At 42.1% G+C, this 15,037-nt stretch overlaps 1 protein-coding gene and 1 long non-coding RNA gene across 2 annotated transcripts; one reads left to right on the top strand and one right to left on the bottom strand.

Moving 5' to 3' along the window:
* Positions 1 to 1,872: 1,872 nt before the first annotated feature.
* On the bottom strand, positions 1,873 to 8,281 carry PNRC2 (proline rich nuclear receptor coactivator 2). The gene is made up of 3 exons (XM_083751977.1): positions 8,131 to 8,281; positions 5,037 to 5,245; positions 1,873 to 4,576 (listed from the first exon to the last, which is right to left on the bottom strand). The coding sequence occupies exon 3, from the start codon at positions 4,556 to 4,558 to the stop codon at positions 4,142 to 4,144; it is 417 nt and encodes a 138-aa protein (XP_083608103.1). The 5' UTR covers positions 4,559 to 4,576; positions 5,037 to 5,245; positions 8,131 to 8,281; the 3' UTR covers positions 1,873 to 4,141.
* On the top strand, positions 5,245 to 7,065 carry LOC310850474. Its single transcript, XR_014567354.1, has 2 exons — positions 5,245 to 6,830; positions 6,929 to 7,065. It is a non-coding gene; the product is annotated as an uncharacterized lncRNA (long non-coding RNA).
* Positions 8,282 to 15,037: the final 6,756 nt, after the last annotated feature.

Below are 15,037 nucleotides of genomic sequence, written 5' to 3'. Positions count from 1 at the left end.
ACCATTGTGGCACATAAAGCTGCAGGATTCCTTTTCTAAGAAAAGAAAGTTTTCTTGACTCAAACTTTGTTCTGACTACATTTTCTGCAAAGTATCCTTGATGCAATGACAGGCAGTCCTTTGAGACAATCATGCCAAATGCATCATGCACAAACCTCCATATTCATAGTCTTAAGGGCTCATTCTGCATTTATATTCAGTGTACATATGCATTACACTAGAGAGGCTATCTTTACATCCATGCCATACCTTAGTTCAGATGTGCACTGGGGCTACTATATGACAGAAGCTTCCTGGAAAATTAAAGAATGGTTGGCTACGACAACAGGGTTGTGGGCTTTTCCAGTGCTGCATTTGTGGGTACAGGGAGCAGGGAATCCCTCAACCATGTAACTGCTACAAGATACCATGATGCAAGTAAGAGAGGTTGTTGGGTATAGGGATGATTTTGGAGGGTTACGGTATCCTAAAACAGATACAGTCCTATGAATTCCTATCGTTTTCCACTGGCTACATACCACACAAGAAGTGAGTTACAGTTCTTTCATTATTCCTTTTCAAATGAAGTTAATACATTATAATTCTAAAAGCCAGTATTGCTCATTGCTCACCCTTCCAAATTCCCCATGTGTCTACACTGTAAGCTAAATAACCACTAGTTTTCTGGCAGACAAGTGTTTCAACTTCTTATTTGGCCATAACAATCACTTTAGGTTTGATTGATTTGTAAGTTTATTGAGGTCCCTGGGATGCACATTTGATTTAGTGAGCAGCTATGAGTCCTTGCTGCATTTTGTCATCCAAACGATGCAGACCTGACAAACCAGAGATGGGAAAGAGCACTCTGAAGTTGTGCAGTTGCTTTTAATTTTGTTCGCCCTGACCTAGCCACTGTGATCCACGTGACGTCACCTCCAGACTGAATTATTGTAACTCGCTCTACGTGGGGCTGCCCTTGAGACTGACCCAGAAACTCCAGCGGGTGCAGAATGCCGCAGCGAGACTGCTATACCAGCTGCACTGGCTCCCGGTGGAGTACAGGATCAGGTTTAAGGTGCTGGTTTTAACCTTTAAAGCCCTATACGGCCTAGGACCCTCGTACCTACGGGACCGCCTCTCCTGGTATGTCCCACAGAGGAACTTACGGTCTTCAAATAAAAACATCCTCAAGGTCCCAGGCCACAGAGAGGTTAGGCTGGCCTCAACTAGAGCCAGGGCTTTTTCGGCTGCGGCTCCAATCTGGTGGAACGCTCTTGTCACAAGAGACTAGGGCCCTGCGGGATTTGACATCTTTCCACAGGGCCTGCAAGACAGAGCTGTTCCACCAGGCCTTTGGTCATGGCGCAGCCTGACTCCCTCCTTTGGCAATCTTTACAGAGCTTAAGCTTATGGTTGCCATCAACTTGATTTTAATTTTATAATGAAATGTTTTTAGAATGTTGCACTATTTTATTGTTAGCCGCCCTGAGCCTGGCTTTGGCTGGGGAGGGCGGGATATAAATAAAATTTATTATTATTAAGCACACCAAATCCTGTCTAAATAGTTTCTTTGCTCCAGTTGCAGAGGAATAATGGGAGAAAGACAACAGAAAACTCAGGCTACTGTTGTCTTTCTCCCATTCATTCTTTCCAAGGCATCCTTTACCAACATATACATAAGGTCTAGACTTTTACTCTTTAATAAACTCAGATTGAGAAGAGTAAGGCATATTCAATTTACAAACCCAAATCCATAATTCTAAGATAAAGCAAATTAAGTAATAGTGTGACCAAGTGATTTAATCTTGCAGCTTACAGTACATTTAAAGTGTGTAGAACCCCCACACCCCAGAAAAGGGAAAGCTTGTGTAAAAGTAATAAGCCAACACATTATTAGGGGAGAGAAAACATTACGATTTTTTATTTAAATTTTGTTTCTAATTCAAATTCAAGCAGTACTTCAAACATGAAATTTAGATCAGAATTACATTTGGGCTATAACAATGATTTCAACATATTGATGACAATTTGGGGAAACAATACTTATGTTTTTTCAAGATGCCCAATACATTTCATTTGGGAATATGGAAAGTTTCTTCATGGTTGCAAACATTTTGAATGTACAAATAGATAAAACATGCACTTTTGTATTGTCAAGTGCTGCAGAGACTTTCTAAATTAATTAAACATGTTTATTAGTAACTACTGGTAGAAATCCACCTTTGGTATCACCACCAGATATTCATCATGGAAGGAATTTAAGATTTCCATTGCTACCAAGTCATGCACCACATACAATTTAAGAAATTATATCCAATTCTGTAGATTCTTGGATGCTGGCAGAAATTGAAAATTGGTTTTTCAAGTGTGTCATGAGATAGTTGAACTACAGATCTGAGAGAGCTAAGTTCTACACAGCAGATCCACTGCAATTAATTGACCTGGTTTAGTCGTGCCCATTAATTCCAATGGATCTACTCAAGTGTGACTAACATGGTATACAACTCTTAATTGCATCATTCAACGCTGCTAGGAAAGGTAATGAGTTCAAATGCATACTCTTAAACCAAATAAAATATCCAACCCGAGTCACAACTAAGATTAGACTGTCACAAATAAAAGATGGGTTTTTGGCAGATCTTTATTTTACACTTACTACCGTTGTGGGTATTTAAATTTCTGATAATGGTTTGTCTCTGCTGTTTACTCAGTACATTCAAAATGAAAGCATTTACTGGCTACAATGCAGCCTTCCCTCAACAGCCCAATCCTAAACACACTTGAGTAGTTCAGATGTAATCAAGCTTGCTTTCAAGTTAAGTGTGCCTAGAATTGCTGCCCAAGGACACAATTCAGCTCCATTGCACCCTGAACTTTTTTTTAAAAAATGCTTGTTTTACCTTTAAAAAGCAGCTTCTCTTTGTACCAAGGTTACTTTAAAATTCAACTTAACAACCAAAGCCAAAAAATGGGGGCATATACCCTCACTGATACTTGAGTGCAATGGCACAGACATGTGCTTTTAAGGTTTTTTTAAACTTTTTTTTTATTTTAAAAAAATCATGCCATGTGTTTAGCATGGTCTTCTTACATTCAGCAGTTTTGTACTAAAAATATTTCATCTTGGCAGGAAAGCCCAGCATAAATTTACATATGCTACAAAGTTTTACATTTATTTACATGGCTCTTTTTTCCCTAGATAAAGGATGTTTTACACTTGCTAAGTTCATTTAAACAAGTTCATATCATCCAATTTCAGACTGGCCTCTACAGTTCTGTTTCAGCAAAAGATACAAAACATACAGAATGTGTTTCAAACACACAGCTCAGTGAAATTCTGTGAACAAAAAAACACTTTGAAAGCTTTTGGCAGTCAACCGGCAATGCAAAAATGTTCTTGACCTGGCACACATAGGCTGCTTGTGCTTAATGCAATACATTTCTATGGTTGTATAAAAAGCTAAAGATCAAGTGCATGCCCATGTTTTCCTTCTTATTAAACAAGTTCTATACAGAATGAGATTTCCAAATTTAAGCGTTTACATTTTGGTCACAGGGTTTTGAATGGATGCCTACCCGCCCAAACCACCAGTTCAAATGATACAGGTCTCGTAAACTAGTAAAATCCATCACAATCTAAATGGCTTTCTTAAAACAATTTTAGGTGTTTGTTTTTTTTTAATTAGAAACTCAGTATGTGGGGGAAATCAATGATATTTTGCAATTACTTTGCATTGCAGTGGTTGTAAATTTAGTCAGCTGGTGTTAAATTTTAATTCCCCCAAATACATGCTCCATCAAGCAGTTCCAAAAGGGAAGGCAACTGAAACATTTATTAAGAGGGCCCGGTAGTGTTTGTAATTCCAGCACCACACCAGAAGTTGGTTCAGACTACATACTGATTACAATGGTGCATCAGTAGCACAAAAGTTGATAAAAGTGCACAGAACCCCAAAATAGGTGTTAACCAGTGCACAGAACGGGTGTTTCCAAGTGAGGATTCCCCGCATGACATAAAAAACTGACCCAACTTCTATTACACAGCTCATTAATTCCATAAGATGTGTCTTGGCTTGCATTTGGGAACCCAATGCAGACCAACCTTATGGAATTTGAAATGATAACGTGTATCTTTTATCCCAATGTATTCATAGATTGTATCTCAAGCCTGGACTTTAAGCAAGGTCTTAAGTTGAAAAGTCATGATTTCTTTATCAGCAGGGTCAAGTGAAACAGTTACCCAGTGGCTCGGTGGTTTAGGAAGAACACTGGGCGATGGTGGCTCACTGAATTTTGCTCCAGCATAATTTTCATTGGTTTGAGGCATGAAGAGGGAGTGGGATAAAGCTGGACTCCAAGTCTGGTTAGTTGGGAAGTGCATTGTATTCTTCCCCCCATTCTGCATGGCCTGCCATGCTACAGATGATGGGCTGCATCCATGTCCCCTCTCTTTTTTGTGGATTTTCTTTATCTGCGAATTCTGATCTTTGCTTTTTTTCCTGTTGTTCAGTTGTTGGTGGTTCTTCGAAGTATTTCTGGGCTGGGTAGATGGAATGTTGAACCTTTCTCCACCCCCCATCTTCAACTTAAGTGTCACCTAGGGCAAGGCAGAGAAGAAAGCAAATGCAACTGTCAATAGAAAGCCAGATAAAGTTAATTGAAGAAACAAAGCACACTCTAAATGATATATTCTTCCTTTGCTTAAAGAGATTAAATTATTTATCAGATTTGTGTTTTCAAACTAAAAAGACAAAAATCTAAATGACTTTACTGGCCTTTCATGCCACTACTATTAAAAAAAAAAAAAAAACAGCATTAACCATAGGTTTAAGAGCCTCAAGCTACACCATGTAACAAGTCATAATGACTTAAAAGTTTAATTTGCAAACTTTTTTAAAGGTTGCATTATACGCCAAGGAATCCCTAGTCCCTCACAAAGACATAATTTGAAGGCTTCAAGAAGCTTGATAAATAGGTTTCAAGTGGTTCAAAGACCAGGTCTTAATTGTAGAAGGTTAGGAGTACTTGTGATATTCCAATGCTGTTTTGTCCTCTACCTTTCAGTTCTCTCTTCAGATTCCACAGTCTCCACCTCCTGTTCTATTTCCTGCTGCCAGATCTGAAGGAATAGATACTGACTCCTGCTGGACCCCTTCCTTTGGCTAGGAATGGTAGTTCTCATGGGCCGATTTGCTGTTTTCAGCCACGAAGCCGAGCCCAACATCGGATTCTCGGCACACGGGCTTCTAGGGTAGAAGTCCCAGCTCTGAAAAGATAAAGGTGTTTTTTTAAAAAAAAAATCAGATATAGCTCCTAGTCAGAAATACAGTTTGGAGAACAAATAAGAGTTTTGATTCTCTTAAAAATAATATCAACACATTGTCTCTGTTCTAAACCATCAGTTGCATTTGAAAAAAACATTAGTAATTCTAGTATTTTTTTCAGTATGGGTATCAAATTTCAGAGGAGCAGCCATATTAGCAAAAGCACAGACTAAAATAAAATAGACTGTGGCATAAGAATTTGTGGGCTAGATCTCACTTTACAGAAACAAGCCTGGACCTGGAAGAGCCCAGTTCTATGCATGCTTACTCAGACGTTCCAGTGTACTCAAGGAAGCTTACTAATAAGTATGCACAGGACTGCAGCCTTTGTCCATCTACAGTCATATCTCGGGTTACAGACGCTTCAGGTTGCGCATTTGCAGGTTGCGCACCGCGCCAAGCCCGGAAGTACCAGAACGGGTTACTTCCGGGTTTTGCCGCATGCGTAGAAGCACTAAAACACGATTTGCGCATAAGCGCTGAATCGCACATGCGCAGACACGACGCTGCGGGTTGAGAACGTGCCTCCCACATGGATCACATTTGCAACCCAAGCATCCGCTGTATTTATTTTTAACTCCAGAAGGTACTCTTAACTCCCCACTCATTACAATAGTAATTTAACCCAGACTTCTCAAATGTGCTGTATCCCAATGTTTTTGAATACAATTCCCATCAAAACATCTAGAGGACACAAGGCTATGGAAGGCTGCATTAACCAGAAACATGTCAATTAAAAAAAACTTTAGCAGCAAACCCTTATAAGTGCAAATGTTCAATGGTTTGTAGTTAAGATATTTAGCAACAAGTGCTGAAACTAATTAAACAGTTTCTATTTAAACAAGCTCAGTACCCGACAATTTAATCATTACGGTCGTTAACTGGAGTCAGTCAAATTTAAAAGATAATCCTTTTCCTGAGATTATGACTACCAGAATTCTCCTTTTTCAGGAAGAGTAAGATTCCAGAATTTATTTCTTTAAAAAGCAAGCACAGCTAGATCTTTGAAAAGTGTCTTCAAGAAGCCAGTACTCCCATTCAAGACAATATGAAAGGGGATTAGATTCATAAACTGTCTTATACCCAGTCCATTTTGTCCAGGACTGTCTATCAGGGGTGCCAACTTGAATAAAATGTTGTGGGGGGCCCAAATAAGCCCCACCCTGCATAATCGGTCACATGATGCAGTGCACACACACAATTTGAATGGGAATGCCCATCAACTTTGTGTGGGTCTAGCCCCCCCCCCAAATATTTTATTGTGGGGGCCAAAGCCCCCAGGAGTTTGCTCCTATGCTGTCTACTCTGACTGGCAGTGGCTCTCCAGAAGAGGTGTCTCACCAACTACTGTTCTGCTCCCTAATTATTATTTTTCTAAGATGCCAGGGATAAAACCTGGTATCCTTTGCATGCAAAACGTTTCTTCCTTCCTTCCAATAGAAACTACATGGCAGCACTTATCTTCCTTCAAGCAAATCCTCTATCCACCGTTGCCAATTATACTCTCTCAGAGATATGCAGTATGCAGTTGGTGGCATCTTAAACCCCTTTATTTCAATTATTTATGGAGCACAACACCACCATCACAATGTTTCATATATATTTATTTTCTGATTGGTTTTCAGATTTAAGCTGCGTTTTAGCTAGTTTATTTCGTATGCTGTTTGGAGAGATCTTTAAATCAAGGATACATACTGTACTTGTTCCACTTTCTTTGCTCACTCACATGACCAAAGGAATAAAAACAAAACCCTCAGCCGGATCACAAGTAGTAACACAGATTTTCCTAACTGCGCACACTGCAAACTCTTCACCAAATTTTATTTCATATTGTTTTTGATAGCGACCTCCCCCCCCCCCAACCCTGCTTCCTTATCTAACCTCCTTTACCACTAGGGGGGGGGGGGAGAATCGGTCCTGGGTTCAAAACAAGGCAGGATATTTTAGCCACCTCCTATATACTTATCACTTCTGGAATTCGTTTCCCAAGTAAAGCCTTACCACCCCGACATACAAACACAAAGCGGAATTCGTAAAGCCTCCCTGCTGAAAAAGAAACCACCAATCCTCCGGGGAAACCGAAGCCTAAAGTCTTTCCCTTCCCGCCGCCAACACCAAGGGGGGAGGGTGGCTTCGATTTCCTCCTTTCCCACAAGAAAACAAAGCCCTCCAACGTTATTAGGAGGGCCCTGTACTGGTCAACGTCTTGAAACGGGCTTGTATCTTACGAAGTCATACTCAGGAGCAGATCCACCGAGAAATAAATGGGACACGGTCTATCACCCAAGTCCACCAATTTCAGCGAGTCCACTCTCAGTGTATGATTTGGTCAGGAACAACCCGATGCGGGTTTTTGTAACTGTTGGTATTAAAGGGCCCTGTTGTTGCTGCTTTATTTATCTCACGCGAGTGAAGGAAACCGGAGTCTCTCCCCCGCCCAGAGAAAAGGGAAGGAAGAAACGAGCTTGAGCTTTTACTCACAAGACCCATTGAAATCAATGGATGCGGCTAACGTAGGTCCATTTCAATAAGCCTGCTCAAGAGTAGAGTTTAGGAGGAGACAACCCTCTGAGGTTCAGTTCCGCATAAACACGGACAGAGAGTTAGGCGCCAGCTACCCCGGATTCCTCTCCCCCCCTTAAAAACCTTACCATTACTTATCACTTCCACCACCGATTAGGGAAGAAAGACCCATCCTAAATGGGGGAGACACAACATGGCGGCGAACCCACCCGGAGGTTCCCTCCACCCGCCGCACCCAGAGCCTCCCCTGGGCCGCCCAACACATTGCCGACTGCCGCGGGAGCCGCAGTCCTTTTCGCCTCACCGCTAAAGCGCAGCCCGCTCCGCTCCTCTCTTCGCCTTCCGCCGCTGCCGCTCTCGCCTTCCGCTGAAGCAAACTCGCACACAAAATGGCGGCCACATTCTCCCCGCTTACGTACGAGCGAGGAGGAGGGGGGGAGCCACGCACAACAGGGCGTCCTCTCTCGCTCGGGCTAGCCAATGAGAGAGCGAAGTGTGAGAACAGATAGCCAATAGGAATTGCGTCCGCCTGTTGCTAGGCTTGGGAGGGAACTCGGAGTGGTTAAAAGGGAAAAGGAAAGGAGGGGGATGGCGCAGGCGGAGGAGTTGTTTTTCCTGCTGTTGTTCGATTTGAACCTCTCGAGAGAGGGGCATGTCGGGATAATGAAGGGATGCGGGAGCAGCTGAGGATGTGATGTGGGGCGGAGGGACTGTAGCTGCTCCTGAGAGGGAGGTGTTCTGCTTCTCTTGCTCGGTCTTGCACGTATCTTGTTTTTACTCATCAACGGTTCAGAGGGTAGTTGTGCATTAGGTCACAATCACACAACATACATTTAGAGTACATTTGTCCCCCCCTCCAAAAAAGCCTGGGAACTGTGCTTGGCTCGTCAGAGTTACAGTCCACAGCACCAGCCTCAACAAAATACGGTTCTCATGAATTCTGGGGGAGAATGCGTGTATGATGCTTTTGGGTGGTCTTTGGCGAAGGGGTTGGGCAGTTTTTAAAGTAAGAGTTGTTACACGCTTTTGTTCTGGGTCCTCACATTGCAGTGGGGAGAGGGAACTCTGTTGCAACAGAAAAAATAAAAGAAATTACTTGCTTTCCTGGTTCCTGCCTCCATCCATTATTCTCTGACCGATCATGGACTCAAGTCCCTTGAGGAATTGGGCTGTAAAATTTCGTGTAACAAATATCAAAGTTGAAATAAGGAGAATATGCCCAAAGGATCAAGTTTCACCATGTTTCAAGTTAAAGAGTGTTGTAAGAAAAACTGCTCCTCTTCCCTGGTTTCCAGGAGCCCATATAGAGTCCTTCTAAGGTTCCCTATCCTAGGAGAAAGTAACAGTGGCCAACCAGAGTATATTGAGAAGAAAAACAGCTAGTAAGCTTGATCTTTATTAAAGGAGTTGTTGCAAAAGGGTCCCCACTCACCACACGCAGGAGGGGGGAGAACCCTGAACAATGGTGCGCAAGCAAGACTCTTGAAATTGCCCACCCTGTAGCCCAAGACCCACCCACCCCACCCCCGAAAAACATCATACATACATCACATCACTGTCTGCCAGGATACCTGATAATGGTCACTGATTGCATTACCTGGGCAATCTGGCCATCCTTTTGTGATGGTTAATACTTTGGCTCCTGAATCCAGGTCACAGGCTCACCCTATTCATACACAAATACGCCCATAAGATGCCCTTAAGACAGGAGCTGCAAGCAAAAAGACAATGGGAAGGTTTTCCCAATGGCCTCCCTTACTGCAGAGGAATATTTGAGGTCACTGAAAGAGTCAAAATGGCATCAGGATTGCTCTCCCACACTATTTCAGACACGTGGCTTGTATACTTATGTATGTGTTTACCTTGTACATTTATGTACATTTAATTTATATATATATAAGACCTTAGAATTCCTATAACACATGTTTTCATTTTTATTTGTATTGTTTAACTTTTTTGGGTTCAGCACCCTAGGCACCTTTGGGAGGAAGGGTGGAATAGAACAGAATAGAATAGAAATGCAAGATAGTGAAGATCTTGGTGAAGGGATTAAGATATGCAAAGCTGCAGCAGTGGGGCTCAGGGTTTGATTGGAAGGATTTCTCTAGCTTACTTTCCAGATAATTTAGCCCCTATTCTATTCATTAAAAATGGAATGTTTCCCCCCTATAAACATTTTTTAAGATTTATCTATTTACTTAAAAATAATAGAATTGCCCAATTCTGTGACCTCAGGGTGGCTCACAATAAATATAAGAAACTGTCAAACTCTTTGTTAACAAAGAATTAAATAGTTAAAAGAGTTAAATTCTTAAGACAATGGCCCAGCCAAATTGGTTAAGTATGGTACCTGCATGTCTAAAGACCTGGTCAAGTACATATGTTTTGTAATTGAGACAAGCTAGTGATGCTTCAAGGAGCATCCAGCTCAGTATTGCAGACACTGACTGGCAGCCGCTCTCCAGGGTTTCACGCAGGCCTACCTAAATATGTTGGGGGCTTCGAACTTGGGACCTTTCACATGTAAAGCAGATGCTCTACCATTAAGCTATGGCTCTACTTTTTGTTTATTTCTCGGCACAGGTTATATGGGTGCCAAAAGCCCAACTCAAGTGTTCAAAAACATGTGGATATTGTACTCATTAGTGGTTTTAAATGCAGAAAGGTTATTCCTGCCTCCTGTGCATTTCAAGTCACATTTGCATGTTGCTGTACACCCCAGAGAAGGGGTGGGGATGTCTTAATCTGGCACACATTTATGTTTTCCCATGCCTGCAGCCCCACTCCTTGCCCGCCGAACTCCTATTCTATGAAGCTGTCATCTGCACATGCGCAACCGCTGTCTCAAACATACACACCTCACCTTAACTGCAAAATGAATGCAGCTTGTGCTTTCAGATTGAATGGAATCTGGTTTGAGAGACAACACATCAAACAGTAGTATTACTCAAGAAACAACAGGACAGATATGGACTGTGGCTAAAGTCATGCATACATGGCTTCAAAGACCAGTCGTGGGAGTGCACTGGAGCCATTAATGGTAATGTTTACATAGCCTTAGTCAAAGTTCATTTGATGACTGATTCATTCAATGTCTCATTGCCAATCTCGCCTTCTTCAGCTCTGAATTCCTGGTGTCTAGCCATCTGGCCTATCTATGTACTTCCATGGAGCATGAAGAAGGTTGTCTACATGCTCTTTTCCCTCCCAAGGCTGCATGTGCCAGACAGAGGTCCTCCTTTGGAAAGCCACACCCTACAGCAGCTAACTGATCTGCACAATGCAGATTCATTACTTTGGGAAACATTCACATCCATTGTGAGCAAGAGACAGGCCTAAGCCACCTCAAAGCCGTACAGATTGGCCTCTGGATTATTGGTAGAATTCCATTTTTTAAATGGCACCGACTTGAGCCCCTTAGGGCTGTCAGAAATGTAATTACTTGTCATTCTAAATATCACTTTAAAAACTACAATAGCAAAAAAAGTTATCCAATTCCAAAACTACTGAAGGATGAAGCAGGAAAATAATGGGTCAGCGGCTCCGCAAAAAGGTTGATAGAAATGAAGCAACAACTCCTGTCTCATCATGGAGAAATAATAGGCTGCCTCACTTGCACTTTTCTTATTTTCTGCTGAGTGCAAACAATTCCCTTGCCATCAACAGCAACAGCAAAAGCGATGTGCCCTGTGGTCAGGGAGAACTCTATAAAGCACAATGTCTGCTGACGGCCAAGGAAACTTTCGCTGCTGTTAAGAAGAGTGAAGATAATACAGGTTACACTGCCAAAAAGCTCAGTGGTAGTTCCACCATCTTTCAAATACTAATTTAGCAAAAACGCTCTTGCTTATATTGGGTTATAATTTGAAAGATGTTGGGTTGAAATCCCCACTCATCCATGAAGCTCATTGGGTGACCTTGGGCCAGTCGCTGTCTCTTAGCCAAGCTACCTCGCAGGGATGTTATGAGGATAAAACTGAGAGGGAGAGAACTGGTACAACACCTTGAAAAAGACTTGGCATCAATAAATGTATATGTTTGGTGTCCAATAATTAGCTGGAGTCTAGCAAGCAGCTGTAAATGGGTAGGACTGCTAAATTCAGAGGTTCTTCTGGGACAAATACGCTCCATTCCTGTACCCACTTTTCTGGGTTTAAACTGGAATCAGGCTATGTACATATTAGTGACTCAAAACCCAGTGACATTCCCCCCACATGCCGCATTTCAAGTCACTTTTTAATGTTGCTGGTCATACCAAAGAGGGGGCAGGGGTGTCTTAACCTGATTTGTTTCCCTGCACCAAACTCCAGTTCACTGAACCTGTTGTCTGCAGCGATTGTGTGAAGTGCGCACCCCTCAGATTAATTGCTGCTTCTGTTTCCTAAGTGATGGAGGCTGTTTGAAGGAAAAGTGAGCCAAACAGGAGTATCTCTCAAGCAGCTACAGACCACCTGTGGATTGTGGCTAACACTGTGTGTATTTTGTTCCAAACACCAACAGTGGGACCACACTGGAGCCAGACTAACTAGTAATGTGTACACATCCACCAGTGGGATGTTCTCCTAAATAGGAAGAGACAAGACTGTGCTGTTAATTAATGGGGATTACTAGCAGGCAGCTGTGGCATTTCTAGGTGATTCACAACAGCAGGATTATGTGGGTTAGGTCACTTCTGATTGATGGGTTGAGAAGCAAACTAGGAAGAACAAAGACTTGTGTGATGTCCAATAGTGCTGACCACTGACCAGCTTTCTACATCTATCTCTGGATTCCTTTAACAGGTAAATGCCTGTAAAATGTTGAGGGTCTATGAGCCTACCTTAAGTCATTGGAGGTCCTGCTCAGGGTGCCCCCTCTTGCTGGGATTTTGGGGGTTGCAAGGAGAGAGGAATTTCTCAGTGGTGGTGCCACACCTGTGGAATACTCTCCCCAAGGAAACTTGCCTGATACCCACTTTACATGCCCAGGGCCCTAAGTGAAGACTTTTCCTTCTAGTATTAAAAGCTAGAACAGGTCAGGTCAAACCTTCTTTGCTTATTTTCAATGTTCTTTGCAAAAATTCAAAACAGACTCAATGGTCCACAGTACAGTAAATCACATTTACAAAAACAAATACTGAAAATACTGTATACAAGAACACATTAAGTAAAAGCCTGAATCAGGATTTGTATTTTTTTTAAGCAATGCATCAGTTTATTTGTTATTTATACTTGTTTTTTCTCGGCCAGTGACTAAATATTGTTTACTGTGGCTGCTATATCATTGCGCTTTAGACAGATATGTTTTGTTTTTAAATGTAAGTTAGCAATAAGCTCCTGTGTAGTTGACACATAAATTCAATGATCATAATCATAATATAAACTTGTTATTCTTTATGAACTCACTTATGCACACATATTCTCAGTCACCCATATCTATACATCTGTCAAATTCTGCTGTGCTTTGTTAAATCTCATTGATGCAATTTCTAGACTTTTGGACTTTGTAAAGGTTCTTGGTGACTCAGTAAAAACAAGTTTACTTCCTTTATTTGTTTCCTTGTGGTGATTTAAAAGGAACTCTTGTCATTGTTTACCATCTAATTGTAGGAAAGTTTCTCATGGGGGATGAAGATTAAAACAGTGCTCAAGGCTGATAATCTAGTAAAAAACCCTGAAATAACTGGAAATCTAGGTACAGTGGTGCCCCGCAAGACGAACGCCTCGCAAGACGAAAAACCCGCTAGACGAAAGGGTTTTTCTGTTTTGGAGGCGCTTCGCAAAACGAATTTCCCTATGGGGTTGCTTCACAAGACGAAAAAATCTTGCGTCCCCCAGCGGGGTTTTTTTGCTTTTTTTGCCCTTTTCCTAAGCCGCTAAGCCGCTTATCAGCTGTTCCGCTGATAAGCCGCTTAACAGCTGATCGCTGGAAGCCGCTTGACAGCTCTAGCACTAATCCGCTAAGCTGTCAATGGGCTTGATTCGCAAGACGAAAAAACCGCTAGACGAAGAGAATCGCGGAACGGATTAATTTCGTCTAGCGAGGCACCACTGTATTTCAATGGGCCTCTTTGGGCCTTGGGGAAGTGCTTGTGATGTTATTGATATGCAAAGCATGTCTGTCATACCAGAAATGAAACCTGGGCAGAAGTGTAAAGCAGAGGAGGTAGTGGGTGGCAAGTAATAAAAGAAAAAGCAACTAAACAACAGGGAACATCTAGAAAAAGCAGAAATACAAACTAGAAATGAAAGTGGCGCATATTATTATTATTTTGTTATAAAAAGCTTGGGTTGTATCCAGCTAAGCCCTACTCAGAGTAGAACATTGTTTTCAGTGAATACCAAATTTGTGGGGTGGGGGGAGGTTTAGAATTCTAACAGGGCAATTCTACAGATGTCTACTTAAAAGTAAGTCCTAATGGAACTTCCTCACGCTTAGGTGGATATAATAGAAGCAGGGGTGCCAACTTGGATAAAATATTGAGGGGGGGGGAGGTAAACCCCACCCTGAATAAGCAATCACAAGATGCGGCACACCACACGCAAACCATTTGAATGACAACACCCAGGGCTCCCCCCCCTCAGTTCCAGCACCTCTCAGGTGGGTGCCATTTGCCATGGAGATGGCTAGTGAGACCAAAGCCAATGAGCATTTGCAGCTGAGTTCAGCTACATCAGTTGCTCACCTAAGGTCACTAGGATGTCCTCTTAGGCAACCAAGGAAAGGCCTTTTGCTGACGTGTGCCCACTTCAGCATTGCTACCTGCTTCTGAGTCACATCCTGGTCCTTCTGATAAGCTCTGCAAACCTACACAAGGCAGGGAGAGTGCAAAGCTCAGTGACAGATTACATATGTTACTTACAGAACTGTTCAGGCCACATCCACATTATGCATTTATAGTAACGTATAACTTTAAACAGTCATGGCTGCCCCAAGGGATATTGGGAACTGTAGTTTGTTAAGGGTGCTGAGAGTTGTTAGAAGACACATCCACCCATCCCGTTCCCCTCATATGACTACAGTTTCAGTGTGTTGTGAGAAAAAATGGAGAGGGGAAGAATCATGTACACCACTTTGAGCTCCCAGTAGGGAAGAAATATAACAACAACAATTACTATTAGTAGCAGCTGTACCATTATTGGCTTGGCTCCAACAAAGTTTTGCTCAGAGTACACCCACTGAAATTAATGGGTATGACTAACCTAGTTGCATTAATTTGAGTAGAACTTAGT

This window comes from Podarcis gaigeae, assembly GCF_964106915.1.
Source record: "Podarcis gaigeae genome assembly, chromosome: 8".
In the NCBI taxonomy this organism is placed as follows: domain Eukaryota; kingdom Metazoa; phylum Chordata; class Lepidosauria; order Squamata; family Lacertidae; genus Podarcis; species Podarcis gaigeae.
Note: the sequence above shows the minus strand (reverse complement) of the source record. Positions and strands in the feature narration are given on the sequence as shown.